This window comes from Vipera berus (assembly GCF_964194415.1).
Source record: "Vipera berus genome assembly, chromosome: Z".
Classification (NCBI taxonomy): domain Eukaryota; kingdom Metazoa; phylum Chordata; class Lepidosauria; order Squamata; family Viperidae; genus Vipera; species Vipera berus.
Genome location: NC_138205.1, coordinates 11,296,783 through 11,319,605, shown reverse-complemented (window position 1 = coordinate 11,319,605; position 22,823 = coordinate 11,296,783). Strand labels below are relative to the sequence as shown.

The 22,823-nt window shown below is 44.8% G+C and overlaps 1 protein-coding gene across 1 annotated transcript in view; it reads left to right on the top strand.

The window, feature by feature from the left end:
* Positions 1 to 3,672: 3,672 nt before the first annotated feature.
* Positions 3,673 to 22,823, top strand: part of LOC308677662 (lysophospholipid acyltransferase LPCAT4-like) — a 42,750-nt gene continuing 23,599 nt past the window's right edge. The window contains exon 1 of the mRNA XM_081344277.1: positions 3,673 to 3,914. Within this exon, the coding sequence (XP_081200403.1) occupies positions 3,807 to 3,914 (108 nt within the window). The 5' untranslated portion in view covers positions 3,673 to 3,806. The remainder of the gene's footprint in view (positions 3,915 to 22,823) is intronic.

Below are 22,823 nucleotides of genomic sequence, written 5' to 3'. Positions count from 1 at the left end.
CCCAGATCTGCCCCACTCCTGCCCAGGCCCCCATAGGCACCCTTGATGCGAGGGATGTAGAGCTGGCCATGCCCACCCAGTAGGCCACACCCACTCTAGCCACGCCCACCCAGTAGGCCACACCCACCCTGGCCATTACCCACCCGGCCCCTTGAGGGCAACCACAATGCTGATGCGGCCCTCAATGAAATTGAGTTTGACACCCCTGCATTAGTCAGTTCCAAGCTAACGCCTGTAGACCGATCGATCATTCATCTCTGTGGTATTAAAAATCTAGAAAATGTTTCATCTTGGAAAATTTCTGAAGGTGGGGATTTAAAAATGGGCTTTAAAACAGTGGAAAAATCCCATCTCTAAAATAATTTATTGACAGAGCTGGGATTGGTTTTTTTTTAAAAAAAAATAATAACCCAGATCCTTGGGAAGGACTCAATAGGCAGACAAAAAATACCAGATCTAGTCTGACTGATTGTGCAATAGACCATAGTCATAATTTGTGTATGGAGAGGAGTATCAAGCTTCTGTGTAACATGCTTTCTTAGTCAGCGGAATGTTATTTCTTTTTCTTTCTTTTTTTTTAACATCCTCTTGTTGCCTTCTGCCATTTTTAAGTCTTTTCTAAAAACTGCTAAATCCCTTGGGACAGAGACCTTAGAATAGAATAGAGCTTGGAAGGGACCCTGGAGGCCTTCTAGTCCAGCCCCCTTGATTGCGACTGGCAGTGTGAAAGTTTTATAGGGTACACCCTTCCTAGTTACAAAACTATTTTCCTGCTGATGTAAACTGAAAGGCTGAAGGAAGCATGGATGGAATGTCACCTCTGTCCTTCTTACGTTACTTCTGTCCTTTTAGTAACAGCCTCTTCATCCATTCCTTTAAGCTGCACAATTTACAATATGCAAGTCCCTCATTTATTCTCTTGGTAGCACATTCAAGGCTAGACTTTATATCGGCAAGGGACAGGTCATTTATTGCCAAGCACATAACGATAAGCCTGTTTATTATTGCTTTCTTTTGCTGGTGCAGATGACCACTAGTTCCAGTTGGAAAGGGCTAACGATAAAATATTTTTTTATCTTCCTTGAGAGTTCTTTGATTAGGCTACTGTTTCTTCCCTGGTTGTTTATTTGATATTGTTTTCACCTTAACTGTTGGTTGCTACATTCTCTGGTGTTTTCCTTCCTCCACGTGTGGTTCTATCAGGATTTTTCAGTCTCAGGACTTCAACTTCCAGAATTCCCACGCCAGTCTGGAATTCTGGGCGTTGAAGTCTAGACATCTTCAGGTTGCTAGGATTGAGACACACTGGGATACATCTTATAAACATTTAGAGATTGCATTTATCTCTACCTGTCCACTGGTGGCTGATTGGTCAGAATGTCAAGCTTCCAGGAATTCCCTAGGATTTTTCAACCAGACTTGATTTAACATGTTGACAGTTACCCAGTTGAAACGAAATTGGATTCGGGTACAGATTGAGTGGACGCAGTGGCTCAGTGGGTTAGGTCACTGAGCTTGTCGATCAGAAGGTTGGCAGTTTGGCGGGTCGAACCCCAAGTGCCACGTAGCAGAGTGAGCGCCTGTTACCCGTCCCAGCTTCTGCCAACCTAGCAGTTCGAAAGCATGTAAAAAAAATGCAAGTAGAAAAATAGGGACCACTACGGTGGGAAGGTAACAGTGTTCCACGTGCCTTTGGCGTCTAGTCATGCCGGCCACATGACCACGGAGACGTCCTCGGACAAGCGCTGGCTCTTCGGCTTTGAAACGGAGATGAGCACTGGCCCCTAGAGTCGGAAACGACTAGCACGCATGTGCGGGGGAACCTTTAGCTTTACCTTACAGATCGAGATTAGGCATTTTTCCTCAGTTCTGCCAGGTGAGACTCATTGTGTTGGTGTCCTACCTGCCTCTCACACACAGTAGGTGTATTCTAGCTCCAGGTTTTCACAGCAATGTGGAAATTGTTACTGTAAATATTTGTGGTGCTGACCACAGTTGGAGATAGGGATAGTAGAAGGCTGAAATTTGAGATATAGGAATTTCCTGACTCACCGAGGCCGTTGGTTAATCCCTCCTTTTCTAAATAGGACAACTGAGATGGAGAACTGGGTCTCTGCACTTCCTTCCACCAAACAGGAACAAACAAATTCTGAAAGTGGCCAAAAAAGGGAAACTATTACATTAATTGTTACAGTTTCATCCTAACGTGTGTCTGAATGTTCACAGTGGGGCTTTCTCTATTTTTATCCCAGAACAACAGCAGCCCTGTGAGGTGGGTCAAGCCGAGAATGGATGAGCCAAACTCACTCGTGAACTTCACAAGTGGAAGTTTCAAGCCTGATGCTTCAAATTGCTGCCATCCTTAGCAACTACACCACACTATACTGGTTTTCAAAAGGAAGCTCATTTAATTTTAATTACTGTTTATTGAAATTTAGCTTAGGTTTTGTTCTCTTCTCTCCTACAGATGCCTTTGAGCTGAATGTGACTCCACGAAGATGTTTTGAGAACAGTGCAGGTGTCGCATGTTATTACTGCCCTTGGGCATTTCTTTAGCTCTCTGTTAAGCCTACACATTGCCCTGTGGCATTTCCTAGGGGTCTCCTATCCATCCAAGCAGTGCCAAACCCAGAAAAGATGGGCCATTTCTGAAACAAACTGGCTCTTCATATAGCACAAAGGGGACTGGAGGGGAAGGGTTGCAGGCCAGCAGAGAAGGTGAGAGGCAAAAGGGATGGGGGAAGGAAGGGAGGGAGGGAGGAAGAAAGAAAGAAAGAAAGAAAGAAAGAAAGAAAGAAAGAAAGAAAGAAAGAAAGAAAGAAAGAAAGAAAGAAGGAAGGAAGGAAGGAAGGAAGGAAGGAAGGAAGGAAGGAAGGGAGAAAGAAAGAAGGAAGAAAGAAAGAGAAAGGAAGGAAGGAAGGAAGGAAGGAGGAAGGAAGGAAGGAAGGAAGGAAGGAAGAAGGAAGGAAGGAAGGAAGGAAGGAAGGAAGAAAGAAAGAAAGAAAGAAAGAAAGAAAGAAAGAAAGAAAGAAAGAAAGAAAGAAAGAAGGAAGGAAGGAAGGAAGGAAGGAAGGAAGGAAGGAAGGAAGGAAGGAAGGAAGGAAGGAAGGCTCTTGACTTTGGTGCCTTCCAGATCATTTGGGCAGCGGTGGCCTTGTGCAACTTTGCTTCCTCCTGCTTTCCATGGTTCCTACTTGCTTCCCCACTAGTGGAGAAAGGGAAGCTCACGGAGAGCTGGGTGGACGAATACAACAGAATAACCCGAGTCCGAAGGGACCTTGGAGGTCTTCTAGTCCAACCCCTTTCTCAAGCAGGAAAACCCTATATCATTTCAGATAAGTGGTTGTCCAGTCTCTTCTTTAAAAAAAAACTTCCAGCGTTGGAGCATTCACAACTTTTGGAGGCAGGTTGTTCCACTGATTCATTGTTCTAACCGTCGGGACATTTCTTCTTAAAAGCAATTTAAAGATGGACGGACGGACGGACGGACGGAGCGCTGCTCAGGGATGCCGAGTCCGCTTCTCCTCCTCCGCCGCCGCCGCCTCCTCCTCCTCCTCTCCTCCATCCGGTCCCTCCAAAGCGAAAGTCCCTCCCCCAGCCAGTCCGTCGCCGGGACGACCGCGCCGAGCCCCGCCCCCTCCTTAGCATCCTGGCTCCCTCCAGCCGCCGCCGCCGCCGCGCTCCGGTGCCAGGGTGTCCCTCCAGCCGCGCGCTCCCTCCGTCTCGCCATCCTCCGTCCTCTTCCCCGACCAGGCCCCGGGCTCCGGCCTTGGGGACGCATCCCAGGCTGGAAGGGGGATCCGGCTATGGAGGGCGGCTCGAACCGGGGGGCCCCGGAGGAGGACGAGCCGGCCGCGGCCGCCCCCAATCCCTTCGTCCACCAGCCGAGGCTCAGCCGCCGCCAGCAAGTCCAGGTAAGCTCTAGCCGCGCCCGCTCGGGCGGAGGGGTCGGCGGAGAAGCTGAGGACTGGGTTCTCGGTAGGGGGCTGGGCTTGGGACCGACGCGGCTGGAGGGCTGGAGGGAAGGGAAGGACGCACTGGCTTAAGCTGGGTTTGGCCTGGCCGCGGATCCCGGTCGGTTGCTTCTCGCAGCTTCTCGCTCCATCGCTCACGCCCCTTGGGGATCGCGATTTCCCTTGCGATCCAAGTCCGGTGGAGGGATCCCAGCCAGCGGATCACCTGAAGGGATGGAGATCTAGATCTGCCGGGGTGCCGGCTGGGATGATCGGATAACCCCGCAAGGCAGGGGGAAGCGGTGGGGGGCGACGATCCTCCAAACTCGGAGAAAGGGAGGGTCTTTATTATTCCAGCCAGCCTGCAGGGAAAGGGGTTAGAATTAACGGGGTCCTGGCAAGGGTTTTGCTTCAAACGCTAACTTCTTTCTTTTTGGGGGGGTGGGGTGGGTGTGTGTCGCGATTCTGCTAAGGCAGAAGTTTTCTTTGCATGGACTTCCGGAAAGCTGAGTGGTGGAAAGAGGTTTTGGTGGTTCACAGATGAGAAAATCAGAGGGGGGGGCACTTCATATCAAGTGGTACCCCTTGCCGCCCCCCCCAAAGATGATGTTGAAGAGAGAGCGGCTTGCTTGGGTGCAAGAATTTTGAGGCTGAAAAGTTCTCCTTGTGGGGGGCGGACGCGTGGGAAGCTTTTGGAAGAGGGGGGTCCTTGCAAAGCCCCCTCTTCCCGTGCGCCATGAAGAACTGGGATGTTTTCGGTGTTCAGGAGGGGCTGAATCTTTGGAGGTGGGAGGGGGGGTGTTGAGATGCTGCTGCGGTGCATTGTGGGTGATTATGCAGTCTCCCCCCACCCTCCCAAATCCCAACCAACCCCCTCTTCCCAAACCCAAACCTTCCAGATGTGTTGAACTATAAGGCTCCCTGTCCTGTCCACTCAAACGGGAGGATTTTTCAGCAGGCAATTGCAAACACCCCCTACCCAGCCACTCACACAGACAGACACACAAAAACACGCTAGTTGCAGGGATGAAAAGGATATATAGGGATCCTAATGGGAGGATCTTGAAAATGCCTTTGTGTGGGAAGGCCAGAGGGGCTACAATCTGGACCGCTCCACTTGGCCTCAAACAGGATGGGGGGGGGGAGAAGGGGGGGAAGATCCGCTCCCCTCCCTCTGCCCTATGTCTCCTTCAGCAATTGCTTTAGCCATGCGGTAGCGCAGAGCGAAAACAGGGCCCTGGGAAATGTAGCATAAAGGAGGGTGGGGGGTTCCTGTTAGAACCCCCTCCACTTTCGTTTCTCTCCCAGTCTGCAAGCAGAGCCTGACAGCCTAGAGATGACAGGCCTTGCTTTTCCTCCTTACTGTTCTTTATTAAACGATTAAACATGCTTTTGCCGCCGGCCTGCTCCCTTTCTTTGGTCAGTCACAAAATGGAGCTGACAGCTCCTTTTTTCACTCCTAGGCTGAAAAGCAGCCTCCAGGATCTATAAAAATTCTCCCTCTGTGCAATTTTCATCACCCTGAACCCTGCCATAAAATAATTCTGTGTTGGTTTTTTGTTTTAACTACTCAGCTTTCCCCCTTTTCCCTACCAATCTGCTTCATCCCTCTGGGGCTGAATATTCTTGTTGATCTTTATCACCACACATCTGACTACTTAGATCCTGTGGTAGTTAGTGGTTCTGCCACTACGCTGAACTTGCCTGGTTTTAACCTTAGTTGCTTTGTTTTGTTTTGTTTGAAAAGAACTGGCCGATTCATTGGCTTGTGTTTTAGAGTAGCAGGAGGGTAAGAACCCAGTAAATGAATTAATTCAGTGCATCGGTCTGTGTTAGCCAAAGCTAGGCACTGTTTCCAACGTAAAAATCAGTTGTTTGCAGTGTCTGTTTGTTTGTTTGTTTAATTTAAGAGCTTCAGAGAGAGAGAGAGAGAGAGCATTAAGTAAGTGTATTATCTTTTGCAGAAAATGAAAACGCTGCTTTCATTTTCATTTTGAAATGCAGCTAGAATGTGAAATGCTAACAGCCAAGTTCAGAGAGCACCGAGGCCTCTCAGTGGCGGCTCCCAATTTTAGAAGGTTGTTACAGTTCAAGGATAGGAGAGTGAGTTATTTTATTTATTTATTTATTTATTTTATTACATTTATATACTAGGGCGGTTTACAGGGTAATTAAAAACCAAAAATACAAAAGTTAAAAAACCAAGTTTAAAAAAGATTATATTTGTCCCTGCATAAATAAAACCCCAGTTAAAATAAGATTAATCCTCAGCCTGGGCCAGAGAGCTCGAAGAGCCAGGTCTTCAGGCCCCGGCGGAATGAACGGAGGTCGGGGGCAGTCCTCAGCTCCACTGGCAGCTGGTTCCAAAGGGCAGGCGCCCCCACTGAGAAGGCCCTATCCCTGGGTGTTACCCGCCGGCAATCTCTTACCGGTGGCACCCTGAGAAGACCCACCCTGTGGGAGCGCACTGGACGAAGGGAACTTGATGCCGGCAGCAGGTGTTCCCTCAGATATCCCGGACCCAAGCCATGTAGGGCTTTATAGGTCATCACCAGCACCTTGAATTTCACCCGGAGGGCAACCGGAAGCCAATGCAGCTCGCGGAGTAGAGGTGTTACATGGGAGTATCGGGAGACCCCCATCACAACTCGCGCGGCCGCATTCTGCACCAGTTGAAGCCTCCGAGTGGTCCTCAAGGGCAGCCCCATGTAGAGAGCGTTGCAGTAGTCCAAACGGGAGGTCACGAGCGCATGAGTGACTGTGCGTAGGGCATCTCGGTCCAGATAGGGTCGCAACTGGCGCACCAGGCGAACCTGGGCAAAAGCCCTCCTGGTCACGGCTCCTATATGGTCTTCAAAATTGAGTTAGAAGGAAACAGGAAAGCAAGCTATCTCTGCATCGGCGTTTCTGCTTTTTAAGTCGTGATTTTGTTAAGAATTCCAGTTTCAAAGATAAAAATACAAAAAAATAGAAGGTGCAGAAAATACCAGAAAGAAAAACAGAAAAGAAAGAGAAAAAAAAATAAGAATATTGCAAAGAAAAAGAACTATGTATAAAAAAAAATGACTTTATTTATTTATTTATTTTATTAATGGGATTTATATCCCGCCCTATCTCCCGAGGGACTCAGGGCGGCTAACAACAACAAAACTTAAAGGCCTCTCTGTACAGTAAATAAAAAATAAAAATTTGAAATAAATTAAAATAAATTAAAGAATAGAGTTAGAATTGTGAACATAATTAAAATCCCTGTCAGTCTAGGTCAGCCAGGTGGAAAAGGACTGTTTTGAGGCCGCGGCGAAAGGACTGGAGATCTTGGGCCCTGGTTCCACAGGGCTGGCGCTCCCACAGAGAAGGCCCTCCCCCTGGGGGTCGCCAGCCGACATTATCTAGCCGATGGCACCCTGAGGAGGCCTTCTCTGTGTGAGCGTACTGGGCGATGGGAATTCGTTCCCGGCAGCAGATGGTCCTGCAAGTATCCCGGGCCTAAGCCATGTAGGGCTTTAAAGGTAAGAACCATCACCTTAAATCTCACCCGGAGGGCAACCGGTAGCCAATGCAGCTCACGCAGGAGGGGTGTAATATGGGAGTATCGGGGTGCTCCCATCACTACCCGTGCAGCTGCACTCTGCACCAGTTGAAGCCTCCGGGTGGTCTTCAAGGGCAGCCCCATGTAGAGAGCATTACAGTAGTCTATACAGGAGGTAACGAGTGCGTGGGTGACTGTACGTAGGGCATCTCGGTCCAGAAAGGGGCGCAACTGGTGTACCAGGCGAATCTGGGCAAATGCCCCCCCCTTCTAGACAAGTATAAACAAGTTTAGTAACTTATCACCTTGACTACAACAAATCATCTTTTCTTCCCATATCTCATTTCTTATCTATAAACAAATCCTTAAAATCCTTTTAATTCCTGAATAGCACAAGTCCATTAGCAACACTTTCCTTCTAGTTTAACAGAATACCGGGAGTTTATTGTATTCTGAACAATTGCAGTTTTTCCCAGAGGCAACTGGACTTCCTTGTTTTTCTTTGAAGATGTTTGGCTTCTCATCCAAGAAGCTTCTTCAGCTCTGGCTGGATCCATCCCACCCATCTCTCTCTTCCCCCCCCCATTCTTCAGAGCTGAAGAAGTTCCTCAGATGAGAAGCCAAACGTCTTCAAAGAAAAACAAAAAAAAAGTCCAGTTGCCTCTGGAAAAAAAAGCACCTTTGGGACAACCATGAATTCATGACATGGATGACTGAGAATCTCCAGAGAGATTGAACAATTGCAACTTTTAACCCAGAAGAAATAGACAATGTACTCCAGGGGTGTCAAACTCAATTTCATTGAGGGCCGCATCAGCATTGCGGTTGCCCTCAGGGGGCCGGGTGGGTATGGCCAGGGTGGGCGTGGCCTACTGGGTGGGCGTGGCTAGAGTGCGTATGGCCTACTGGGTGGGCGTGGCCAGTTCTACATCGTTCGCATCAAGGGTGCCTATGGGGGCCTGGGCAGGAGTGGGACAGATCTGAGGGTCTCTGGCAGGAGGAGGGTCTCTGGGCCAGGGCCAAGGCAGTGGGGGCCGTTCCCTCACTGTTTCCAGGAAGGCTTCGGGGGCCACATGAAACCACTTCGCGGGCCAGATCCGGCCCCCGGGCCTTGTGTTTGACATGTCTGATGTACTCTCTTCAGAGAGAATGAAACTCCTGCTCTTGATTTATTTGCAGAATGATTGTATACGTTGCAACAAGAGGGGGGGTTGTTTTTTTTATTTTTATCTCCTTCAATTTTGCTCTCCTTTTTTCCTGCTGTTTCTTTCCAACTGCTTGCCTTTTGCTGCCCATCTGTCCCCCTTATCTGTGATCTACAGCAGAGCCTTTGCCGAGATTGACACGCCCCCTCCTTTCATTTCAGACAAATTGAGAGAAGTAAAACTTCGATCCATCTCCCTCCTAGCCTCGTTCACCACCCATGACTGCAATCAATATGATTTCTGATCCCTGCAGCTGAGCCCCAAATTTCTGCTGCTAAGCAAGACAGTTATTAAGTGAGTTTTGCTCCCTTTTATGACCATTCTCGCCACAGCTGTTAAGTGAATCACTGCAAATGGAATTAAAATAAAATAAATAAATAAATATGTCCAGTTAGTAATGTGGTTGTGAAATGAATCTGGCTTTCCTATTGACTTAGCTCAGACATGTCAAACACAAGGCCCGGGGCCCGGATCCGGCCCGCGAAGTGGTTTCATGTGGCCCGTGAAGCCATCCTGGAAACAGTGAGGGAACGGCCCCCACTGCCTTGGCCCTGGCCCAGAGACCCTCCTTCTGCCAGAGACCCTCAGATCTGTCCCAATCCTGCCCAGGCCCCCATAAGCACCCTTGATGGGAACGATGTAGAGCTGGCCACGCCCACCCAGTAGGCCATACGCACTCTAGCCACGCCCACCCAGTAGGCCACGCCCACCCATGTCACACCCACCCGGCCCCCTGAGGGCAACCGCAATGCTGATGCGGCCCTCAATGAAATTGAGTTTGACACCTCTGACGTCTTAGCTTGTCGAAAGGTGCCAAAAGGTGATTTAGGTGATCTTGGGACTCTGCAACCGTTGTAAGTATGAGCCAGTTGCCAAGTCTCCAAATTTTGATCACGGTGACCATGGGGATGCTGAAACGGTGGTCATAAGTCACTTTTTCCCATGGCATTGTAACTTTGGACGGTCACTAAATGAAAGTAGTAAGCCGAGAGCAACTTGTGTAGCTGCCGCTCCATCACTTACTAAACAGGCTTCACCCAAAAGGGAAAGTTAGAGATTGGATGGTATTTGTCCACTTCTTCATGTAACCACTGGTAGTCCTCAACTTACAACAGTTCATTTAGTGACCATTCAATGTTACAATGGCACTGAAAAAAAGTGACTTACGACTGTTTTTTCACACTTACGACTGTTGCAGCATTCCTATGGTCACATGATCAAAATTCAGACACTTTTGCGATTGATTCATTTTTATGACGGTCGCAGTGTCCTAGGGTCATGTGATCCCTTTTGAGACCTTCTGACGAGCAAAGTCCATGGGGAAGCCAGATTCACTTAACAACCATGTTACTAATGTAACACCTGCAGTGATTCACTTAACAACGGTGGTGAGAAAGGGCATAAAATCAGGCAAAACCCACTTACCAAATGTACATTTTGGGTTCAGTTGTGGTCATAAGTTTATTTATTTATTTATTTATTTTATTACATTTATATACCGCCCTTTCCCGAAGGACTCAGGGCGGTTTACAGGGTGATTAAAAACAAAAATACAAAAGTTAAAAACAATTAAAAAAAATTATATCCATCCCTGAACAAATAAAACCCCAGGTAAAATTAAAATTAAAATTCTCAGCCTGGGCCAGAGAGCTCAAAGAGCCAGGTCTTCAGGTCCCGGCGGAATGAACGGAGGTCGGGGGCAGTCCTAATCTCCACTGGCAGCTTGTTCCAGAGGGCAGGTGCACCCACTGAGAAGGCCCTATTCCTGGGTGTCGTCCGCCAGCAATCTCTTACCGGTGGCACCCTGAGAAGACCCTCCCTGTGGGAGCGCACTGGACGAAGGGAGCTTGATGCCGGCAGCAGGTGTTCCCTCAGATATCCCGGACCCAAGCCATTTAGGGCTTTATAGGTCATCACCAGCACCTTGAATCTCACCCGGAGGGCAACCGGGAGCCAATGCAGCTCGCGGAGTAGAGGTGTTACATGGGAGTATCGGGAGACCCCCATCACAACTTGCGCGGCCGCATTCTGCACCAGCTGAAGCCTCCGAGTGGTCCTCAAGGGCAGCCCCATGTAGAGAGCGTTGCAGTAGTCTAAACGGGAGGTCACAAGCGCGTGAGTGACTGTGTGTAGGGCATCTCGGTCCAGATAGGGTTGCAACTGGCGCACCAGGCGAACCTGGGCAAAAGCCCCCCTGGTCACGGCTCCTATATGGTCTTCAAAATTGAGTCGTGAATCCAGGAGGACGCCCAAGTTGCAAGCCCTATCAACGGGGGGTAACACCTCACCCCCCATCGTTAGAGATGGAATAGTCTGGTTAGCCCGAGATGCCGATATGCACAGCCACTCAGTCTTGGTGGGATTGAGACGAAGCCTGTTTCTCCCCATCCAGACCTGGACCGCCTCCAGGCAACGGGACATCACGGCGAGGGCATCGCTGGGTTGGTTCGGGGTGGAAAGAAAAAGTTGGGTATCATCAGCATACTGATGATACCCCACTCCGAAACCACGAATGATCTCACCCAGCGGCTTCATATAGATGTTGAACGGGGGGGGGCGAGAGAACCGACCCCTGAGGAACTCCACAAACGAGAGGCCTCGGGGCGGATCTCTGCCCTCCCGTCAACACCGACTGCGAACGGCCCAGGAGATAGGTTGAGGACTACCTGTTTAGGGACAAATCATAGTCTTATTTTTTTAACTTCTTATTGCAACCTACCAATCTACTATTTCCCAGTCTTCGGCAAAGCAGCTCTAACCTTCCATAGCTTTATGAGAAATACAATTTTGATCAACTCAAGCTCTTCACAGCATTATGGACATGATTTGCTGTTGCTTTCTTCCAGGATCTTTTTTTTTTAAAAAAAAATTCCTAATCTAGCCTACATCTTTAGGATTTCCGAAGAGGTCCCCATCGTAGTTCAGTGTGATACTGCTGCATAAATCCCTTTTAGAATTATGCATAGATATGTGTGTGTACAGGTGTAAGTCCATAGAATAGAATAGAATAGAATAGAATAGAATAGAATAGAATAGAATAGAATAGAATAGAATAGAATAGAATAGAATAGAATAGAATAGAATAGAATAGAATAGAATAGAATAGAATAGAATAGAATAGAATAGAACAGAACAGACATGTCAAACACAAGGCCCGGGGGCCGGATATGGCCCGCGAAGTGGTTTCATGCGGCCCGCGAAGCCATCCTGGCAACAGTGAGGGAACGGCCCCCACTGCATTGGCCCTGGCCCAGAGACCCCCCTTCTGCCAGAGACCCTCAGATCTGTCCCACTCCTGCCCAGGCCCCCATAGGCACCCTTGATGCGAACGATGTAGAGCTGGCCACGCCCACCCAGTAGGCCATACGCACTCTAGCCACGCCCAACCACTAGGCCACACCCACCCTGGCCATACCCACCCGGCCCCCTGAGGGCAACCGCAATGCTGATGCGGCCCTCAATGAAATTGAGTTTGACACCCCTGGAATAGAATAACAGAGATGGAAGGGACCCTAGAGGTCTTCTAGCCCAGCCCCCCGCTCAAGCAGGAGAACCTATACCATCTCAGACAAGTGACTGTCTAGTCTCTTCTTAAAAATCTCCAGTGATGGAGCACCCATGATTTCTGGAGGCAAGCTGTTCCACTGGTAAATTGTCCTCACTGTAAGTTTCTCCTTAATTCCAGGTTGCTTCTCTCTTTGATCAGTTTTCAGCATTGACTTACAACAGTTCATTACAACAGCATTACAACAGCACTGAAAAGAGTGACTTATGGTCATTTTTCACACTTATGACCATTGCGACATCCCCATGGTCATGTGATCAAAATTCAGACACTTTGCGACTGACTCATATTTATGACGGTTCCAGTGTCCCAGGGTCATGTGAACTCTTTTTGTGACCTTCTGACAAGCAAAATCAATGGGGAAATTGGAATCGTAACACTTGACAACCATGTTATTAACTTAACAACCGCAGTGATTCACTTAACAACTGTGGCCAGAAAAAATTGTAAAATGGGGCAAAATTCTCTTATCTGTCTCACGTAGCCATGGGAATTTTGGGTTTAATTGGGCTCATAAGTCGAGGACTACTGTATATGCACAGAAACACAGACCAATTGGAGAGGGGGGAAGGAAGTTCCAATATTTGTGATTGTCCATTAAATCAGAAACAATGTCAGATCATGGCAAATGATACAGATTACATCATTTGTGTCCACTGATATCATTTGCACAGTAATACCATCGTGTGAATGGCATAAATCCCGGTGAAATTTGATTCACAGCGTGCAAAATCTGTTGGATCAAAATTGTTGTTAACGCTGTTTAAAGATTTCTTTCCCACCATTTATTAAAAACAATCGGAATGCACACAATACGTTGCCTAGGCAACCACAACCAGTTTGGGATAGATGAGTGGAAACGTAAAACACAGATCTCATTTACAATCACATATCAACAGGAAGTTCTCAGATTCTCTGGGTCACAGAAAGAGCTTAGAAATCTATCAACTCATTTTCTTAATCTGCTGAACTATTTCATGCATTTTCTGGACCATAATATTTTGGTCAGGGTTTTCGCTAAGCCACGAAACATAATAAGGTTAATAAAAATCTAGCGCGTGGGAGTGTAACCACTAGAATTTTATCTGTGTTGATTAAGTGGCAGCCTTACCAGGTAAACCAGACAAGAAATACAACCAGATAAAATAATTACACTTTATTTAATAATTACACTTCCGACGCGATCTGAAAACGCATTTGTTTGAACAAGCCGGCTTGGCCTGATGGGGGGTGGGTTGGGTATTTTATTGTTCTTAATATTTGTATTTATTGTTTTTTACCTCGGGCATTATGTTTAATTCTTTTTAACTTTTGTATTTTTTGTATTTTATACATCTGCCCTGTTCACCGCCCTGAGTCCTTCGGGAGAAGGGCGGTATATAAATAAAATTAATAATAATAATAATAATAATAATAATTGTATAGTAGTGCAAGACTGCAATGTGTGGAGAGATCTGGCTCATAGAATCGCCAAGAGTCGAACACGGCTAAACCGATAACAACATCCTCATCACTTTATTGTAAAACTGCTTTTAACACAATTTTGCAAGTCTGAAAATACACTTTTCATTCCCATCTCTTTTTACAAGTAGTCCTCGATGACCACAACTGAGCCCAAACTTAATAAGCAAGGAACTGAGTCATACTCCATTTTACGACCTTTCTTATCACAGTTGTTAAATGAATCACAGTGGTTGTTAAGCTGTTAGCACGGCTCTTAAGTGAATCTGTCTTCCCCTTGCTTGTCAGAAGGTCGCAAAAGGGGACACTGCAACTGTTATACGTACAAGCCAGTTGGCAAGCGTTCGAATTTTGATCATGTGATCATGGGGATGCTACAAAGAGTGTGCAAAAAGGTCGTAAGTCACGTTTTTTCAGTGCCGTTGTAACTTCTAACAGTCACTAAATGAACTGTTGTAAATCGAGGACTACCTGTACAATTCAAGAAACGAGAGGGGGTCCCTTCTGAGCTTCTTACTCCATCCACTGTCCAGCTGAGGGCTATGCCTCTCTTATCTGACCATTCCCTAGGCGGCATCTATTTGTTCTGTCTTGTAAGGTCTCTCCCATGTACAGTTAAACTACGTGCATTGCTTGAACGTGCATGTAGTCCTCAATTTACAACAGCTTGTTTAGTGACAACGGCACTGAAAAATGTGGCTCATGGACCTTTTTCATAGTTATGATCTCTGCAGCATCCCCATGATCATGTGATCAAAATTCAGATGCTCGACAACTGTGTTCATATTTATGACTGTTGCTGTGACCCAAGGTCACGTGATCCGCTTTTGCAACCTTTTGGGGAGCAAAATCAATGGGGAAGCCAGATTCTAACCTATCAGCTGCAGTGATTTCCTTAAGAACTGTGGCAAGAGATGTCATGAAATGGGGCAAAACTCACTTTTAACAAATATTTCAACAGAAATTTTGGGCTAAATTCTGGTCGTAAGTCAAGGACTACCTGTATTGCAACAGAAAAGGGGATATTTTGGTGGCAGAAGTCAATGGAAAAGACCAAAAATGATATTGTATTATGGCAGGGCAACCACATTTGCTCTGCTCTGAATAGTTGTGGTATCTTTGGAATGGAACAAACCTCTTTCCACAAGGAAAGGCTAAAGGATTCTTAATTAGCTATACTTTTGCCTTTGGGTCAGTTTTTGACTCCTGGCAATTGCCTGGACTAGACTCTACAATTTTCTTGACAATTTTTTTTCCTGGGAACTGGAAGTCTCCCTATCTTTTTTTTTATTGAAAAGTTTTACAATACATTTTTTTAACAAAACAAAACCCCTCCCAACCCCCTCCCCTCTCCCCAACCCTCCCCAACGCCTCCCTCCCTTCCCCCTCCCCCCTCCCCGACTTCCCAGAGCTAAATACAAGGTATAAAAATACAAACAATCATAATCTACCTTATGCAAACAACAATAAGCTATTAAATCTATCGCACTTTAACTCTTATAAAATAACTACAAGCAATATAAATATCACATCAATACTTATTCAAATGCTAGAGAAGTCTCTATATCTTAAATTTGCAGGCTGGCTGGGGAATTCTGGGAGTTGATGTCCACACATTTTAAGGTTGCAGACTGGCTTGGGAATTCTGGGAGCTGAAGTCCACACATCCTAAGCTTGCCAAGGTTCAGAAAGACTGGATTAAGCATTACACCAAACTGGTTCACCGCTACTTTGTACATATACCGGGGTAGGCAAGCTTGGCTCTTTTATGACTCGTGGACTTCAACTCCCAGAATTTGTGAGCCAGCCATGCTGACTCAGGGATTCTGGGAGTTGAAGTCCACGAGTCATAAAAGAGCTAAGGTTGCCTACTCCTGACATATACTTTTTTAAAATGACTAAACATTTGGTTTGTCTAATAAGATGTTAGTTTTTGCTAAATGGATGAGTACATCATAAAGGTGTGTCTCAATTATTATTCTGGCTGTGGCTGAATATTATAGTGCCCACTTATCTGTAAGGCATCCGGTTGCAAAAGGCTTAAATCGTCTTTTAATAACAGCAAGTGTTGGCTCTTACATTCCCGCCTCCGTTAGAGAAATGTAAGAATTGCTGTGAAAAGCATTCACCCTTCATGGCTAGGAAGAGGTTGGCCTTTGTTTCTTTGGGCCTCAAGTGGCAGATTCTTCCTTTTTTAGCAGAGAAAGAGAAAAGGATGGTTTACAAAACGTGAATATAGGTACTCCTCAGCTTACGACCACAATTGACCCCAAAATTATCTTTGCGAAGCGAGGCATTTGTTAAGTGAGTCTTCTCCCATTTTACGACCTTTTTCCCATGGTTGTTAAATGAATGATGTGATTGTTAAGCAAAACTGGCATCCCCCCATTGACTTTACAGGCCGTCCTCGACTTACAACAGTTCATTTAGTGTCTGCTTGAAGTTACAAAGGCACTGAAAAAAGTGGCTTATGACCGTTTTTCACACTTACGACCATTGCAGCATCCTCATGGTCACATGATCAAAATTTGGCTGCTTGACCACTGGTTCACGTTTATGATCGTTGCAGTGTCCCGGGATCATGTGATCACCTTTTGTGACCTTCTGATAAGCAAAGTCAATGGGGAAGCCAGATTCACTTAACAACCATGTTGTTAACAAATGCAATGATTCAAGAAAAGTCGTAAAATGGGGCAAAACTCACTTAAGAAATGTTTCACTTAGCAACAGAAATTTTGGGCTCAGTTGTGGTCATAACTCAAGGACTGCCTGTACTTTTCAGAAGCCAGCTGGGAAAATTACAAATGGTTACATACAAACACGATTCTGGGACAGTGTAACTGTCATAAATCTATCCCAATTGCCAGGAACCTGAATTTCGATCACATGACCATGCTGTAATTGGTCATAAGTGTGAAAACCAACCATAAGTCACTTTTTTCAGTGCTGTTGTAACTTTGAGCAGTCACAAAATCAGTGGTTGTAAGTTGTCAGTTACATTTTTTGTTAGGATACATTACTGTTTCTTATGATGTTCCTAGCTGAAAAATACAGTTTTCGATGCAATCTGATCTGATTTTCCTAAGAGTAAGTTCTACTGAATTTATTTGGATTTCTGATTAGTGGGTTTATAAAATGTTTTTCATGGCAAAAATCCAGAATTAGCTAGCCCTTGCTTCTTTTAGGAAGCCCTTCCAATTTCTCAGTTGAGTCTACAACCTGGGATTTCCTAGCTGTTTCCCACCCAAGTAATAACCAGACCTTTAGTACAATAAATTATAAAAAAAATTAAAAACAAACAGCAGAAAAAAGAAGATGGAAAGTAAGAAAAAAGAAATGAAATGTAAAAAGAGAAGGAAAAGATAGAATTATGACTTCCGGCCTTCTTCCCATCCAGCAAATGCCATCTTAATTTTTTTCCTGCCTCTTTAACCTCTTTTAAATCCATAAATCCTCCATTCAGACTTCTTTCAACAAATGTCCATATAAGGAAACCTTATATGAGAGAACATTTCATCTCTTCTCCACTCAAAAGCCTTTCCAAGAATGCCATAAATCATTTTGATTTATTTTTGACATAGACAAATCTTTAACAGAATTTATGGATCTCAGGTTGAAAATGATAGCATTATGCATTTGATTTTTCATAATTCACTCGGAGTTAACTGCGCTGTTTGTAAGACTGGTTGGATGTTTTTCCTTTTCTCTCCGAATTGACATTTGTGGATTTAAGAATAACTTCTATTCTTTTTTCTACTGTGATTTTATATACAGATAATCCTCAACTTACAGCCATTTAGCGACCGTTCAAAGTTACAACGGCACTGAAAAAGTGACTTCTGACCTTTTTTTTCACACTTATGACCATTGCAACAACTCCATGGTCAGATGATCACAATTCGGATGCTTGATCGCTGGTTCATATTTATGATGGTTGCAATGTCCCAGGGGTCATGTGATCCACCTTTGTGACCTTCTGACAAGTCAGATTCCCTTAACAATCTTGTTACTTAACAACTGCAGTGATTCACTTAACAAATATGGCCAAAAAAAAAAGGTTTGTAAATTGGAGCAAAACTCACCGAACAACTGTCTCACTTAACCACAGAAATCTGGTGTTCAGTTGTAGTCATAAGTCAAGGACTACCTGTATTATTAGTTGCTTGCTTGTTAGAGCAATCCAGCATTTTGGATTTTGTTTGGAAGATGGGTGTGGGATGTGAAGGAACGGAAACCCAGCTTCTCTTAAGGAGAATATTTCTAACTCAGGGTTGAAATGAAGGGACCATGGCGTTCTCTGAACTTGGTTGTTTTCTTGCAAACGTTTCAGTGTCCATTGATTGACTAGCAGTAGTTAGTTGCCTAGTCTGGGCAATGAAAGGTCTGCAGGAAAACTAACAAGCCCAGAAAACACCGGGGAACCCTCAAACCCAGCATTTACGTATTCAAACAATCATGTCTGTTTCCAGGATCCTAGGTTATAGTGGATAACTCCTTCAGCTGTATTACCCTAGAACAGGGGTAGGCAACCTTGGCTCTTTTGTGACTCGTGGACTTCAACTCCCAGAATTCCTGAGCCAGCATGACATGGCTCAGAAAATGACATGGCTGCTTCGATGAAAATGACATGGCTCCTTCAATGAGTCACAGATTTTTGCTCCTGTAGATTCTGAAACACCTCTTCTAATTGAATCTGACACATTAAACAGCCCATTCATTTCCTTCTTTTCCTATGAGTTATTAACCAAGTGTAACAACAACAACAATAATTTTTTTTAAAAAAAACAACCACTTTAGCTTCTCCCCATTTTTGGAGCCTGACATTTGCAAAGAGATTCACAGTCTCAGATTGCATAAGATTTTGAATCAGGGGTATACAAGATGCACTCTTCCAGATATTTTTGGCCCCTTCTTAAAAGGAATTCCCAGGATAGAGAGATGCTAGATAACTGTTGCCTGTCTCAATATCTATGGAGATTCTTAGTCATCCAGGACATGATTGTCCAAAAGGTGCTTTTTTCGAGAAGCAACTGGACTATGTTTTTTCTTTGAGGAAGAAGACGTTTTGCTTCTCATCCTAAAAGCTTCATCATTTCTGACTGGATGGGGGGGGGGGTTGATGGAAGGAACTAATGTCTAATTCCATCTTTGAGATCCAGGACAAACCAAAGTCATCTTACAGTTGTTGTCTGTCTATATGGCAACTGACTGAAGTGTAAATTGAACATCTTTCTTAAAACACAGCCCAGTGTCCTTTGCAGTATTTAGGAATGTAAGAAAGTTAGACAACTCTAGCTGTCTGCTTGAAATATATACCATGTTTCCCCAAAAATAAGACAGGGTCTCATATTATTTTTTGCTCCAAAAGACATATGGTTTATGGTTTATTAAATGTATATGCCACCCTTCTCCCTGAGGGTTTATTTTCCAGTTAGGTCTTATTTTGGGCAAAATACGGTATTAAATGTGTCCATCTGGCTGAAAATCTTAACTGGGGCTTATTTTGGGGGTAGGACTTATATTACAATCGTCCAGAAAAATCATGCTAGGGCTTATTTTCATGAAAATACGGTATTTACCTATCAATTAAATAATGTGAATATTATCAATATTGAATAATATAGTATTGTATAATAGGAATATTCAAGAATTCTCTCTCTAATTGTGAGTCAAAGTTGGCTTTTGGTATTGTAGGTACGTTTTATGGGTTCACGCATAGTACTTACTCAAGGCTCAACTGTGATTGGTTGTTCACTCAATTTACCTTAAACCATGTTTCTTAGAGATCCATTCCAAGAATCCTGCAAGCCACATGTGTGGATGTACTGTATTCCTATGCACTAAAATGGTATTTTTAAACAAATGAACCATCCTTTCTGCCCAATAACTCATCCCAATTTTGTGATAGTGCTTTTGATTCGTACTATTCCAAAAGTGTTATATTATTCTTTGTGCATTCCTTTAAATTATCATTTTAGCTTATTTTCCTTAATGCCCAAACTCTCTTTTGGATATTTCAGAATCTAGCAATAACTTAGCAGGTATGAAACTAAACTCTTGTTCTATATAAGCAGGTCAGCTTACTCTTTTTAATTAAGAGGAATATTTGATGAGCTCTGAGCTTTGTTGTTTGCTTGCAGACATTTCATTACCCGACTAAGTAACATCATCTTTTTAATTAAGATTGCAGACAGCGCTGCTGGTGATATAATATACACAGATACACACAGAGATTTATCTCTTTCTAGGCAATTTTAGGATAACTAAATAAATGTTACTTCTTGCTGTCTCATTAGCCCATGTTCTTGAGTTGTCCTGTGCTTTTGGGTCTAAAGTTTGAGAATTGTCAAAATGTTATTAACTACAAACAGAAGCATCCACGGTGTCTCTCTGTGTGTCAAATCCACAAGATGGCATGTGTGGTGTCCACCATTTTGTAAATTTTAAGAGAATAACAGAGTTGGAAGGGACCTTGGAGGTCTTCTAGTCCAACCCCCTGCTCAAGCAGGAAATCTTATGCCATTTCAGACAAATCTCTTCTTAAAAACCTCCATGGGGTCATGCAATCACCTTGTCAGAGCAAGAATATCCGAGGTTTTGTGACCTTCAGCAAAACAAAGACAATGGGGAAGCCAGATTCACTTTCAAACCGTGTTATTAACTTAATAACTGCAGTGATCCACTTAACAATTGCATCAAGAATGGTTGTAAAATGGGGCAAAATTCACTTAACTGCTGTCTTGCTTAGCAATGGAAAATTTTGGGCTCAATTGAGGTCATACGTCAAGGGCTACCGTGTTTCCCTGAGAATAAGACCCAACTGGAAAGTATGCCCTAGCATGATTTTTCAGGATGCTTGTAATATAATCCCTACCCCCAAAATAAGCCCCAGTTAAAATCGTCAGCCAGATGGATGCGTTTAATACCGTATTTCCCTGAAAAATAAGGCCTAACTGGAAAGTAAGACCTAAACGAAAAATAAGACCTAGCGCAGGGGTAGGCAACCTTGGCTCTTTTATGACTTATGGACTTCAACTCCCAGAATTCCTGAGTCAGCTGACCTAGTGCATCTTTTGGAGCAAAAATTAATACAAGACCCAGTCTTATTTTTGGGGAAACGGGTACCTGTATCCTTCTCCCCTCCATTTTTAAAAAACTCAATTCTCCTCATCAGTTTCCAAAAACATGTTCCCTCACCATCCTCAGTTGTTCGTGGTACTCACAACTTCCACCTATCTGTCTTTCTTGCTGGATTTATGGCTCAATTTTATTTCTTCTGGGCAGTGTGCACTAATGGTGCCCTTCCAAGGAGTCTTATCCGGAGTCCTAAGCTCTTTCACTTCCTCCCTCTGAATGAATGGCATCTTCCTTGCCCTTCCCTCTAAAATAGCACAGCCGACTTCTTCACTCTGGCTGTTCCCCAAACGAAATTACTGGCGTCAATGGTGAAGGAACTCTGTGATGTAGTATTTACGCCAAGGGGCCCCAGGAGAGGAGTTACAACTGGGAATTAATTCTAAGCTGGACAGGAATTCCGGAGCAATACAGTAAAACAGGGGACAGGATTGCTGACTTCTCTCTCGTTGATGTGGCATCTCTCCTAGGGAAGAAAAAAGCAGGATTTGCTGTTTGTTTGTTTATTTATTTATTTATAATGAGACTTGTATGCCGCCCTATCTCCCGAAGGACTCAGGGCAGCTAAACAATAAAATACAATAAATACAAATATTAAAAAAGAATTAAATTATGTCGAAGTCCCACTAAAACCAATTTAAAACATTTAAAATCATAATTAAAAACCCCATTATCATCAGTCCAGGTCGGCCTGTTGGAAAAGGTACGTCTTAAGGTCACGACGAAAGGACCGAAGGTCTGGGGCCATCCGGAGCTCCCGGGGGAGTTGGTTCCACAGGGCAGGTGCCCCCACAGAGAAGGCTGGGGTCGCCAGCCGACATTGTCTGGCCGACGGCACCCTGAGGAGGCCCTCTCTGTGCGAGCGCAGAGGGCGATGGGAAATCATTCCTGGCAGCAGACGGTCCTGCAAATATCCCGGGCCTAAGCCATGTAGGGCTTTATAGGTAAGGACCAGCACCTTGAATCTCACCCGGAGGTGTTGCTACAACCCAAGTTTAGCCTGAGGTTACTGTGCAAATTTAAACGGTCCTCAACTTACCACAGTTCATTTAGTGACTGTTCAAAGTTACGGCACTGAAAAAAATGACTTAGGACCATTTTTCACACTTACGACCCCGTTAGTCACAAGATCAAAATTCAGATGTTTGGCAAGTGGCTCATATTTATGACGGTTGCAATGTCCCGTGATTCTGTGATCAACTTTTGCGAGCTTCTGACAAGCAAAGTCAACGGGGAAGCCAGATTCACTTTATGACCGTGTTACTAACTGAAGAACTGCACTGATTCACTTAAGAACTGTGGCAAGAAAGGTCATGAAATGGGGCAAAATTCATTTAACAAATGTTTCACTTGGCCACATAAATTTTGGGCTCAAGTCGAGGACTCCCTTTATAGCCTTGGTGGAGCAGTGGGCTAATGCCTCCTTAAGTAACACCAGCTGCTTGCAATTAGTGCAGGTTCGCATCCCACCAGGCTCAAGGTTGACTCAGCCTTCCATCCTTCCGAGGTAGGTAAAATGAGGACCCAGATTGTTGGGGGCAATTAAGCTGACTTTGTAATAATGCCGCTTGGGGTGGTGGTGTGAAAGCCCTAACAAGCAGGCATATACATAGAATGAAGGCTACTGCTAAGCTTGTAAGCCGCCCTGAGTCTTCGGAGAAGGGCAGGATATAAATGGAATTAAAATAAAAAATAAATGAATAAATAGCCATCCAAAGCCCTCATTAAATCATTTTCAAATTGATTTTTAACTTGTAAGGCTGCAAGGTGTAACTCCCCTCTTTCTTCTGTTTGTTTGTTTTCATTGAAAGGCTAAAATCTTGTAAGATGACTTAACTCAGACATGTCAAACACAAGGCCCGGGGGCCAGATCCGGCCCATAAAGTGGTTTCATGCGGCCCGCGAAGCCATCCTGGAAACAGTGAGGGAATGGCCCCCACTGCCTTGGCCCTGGCCCAGAGACCCTCCTTCTGCCA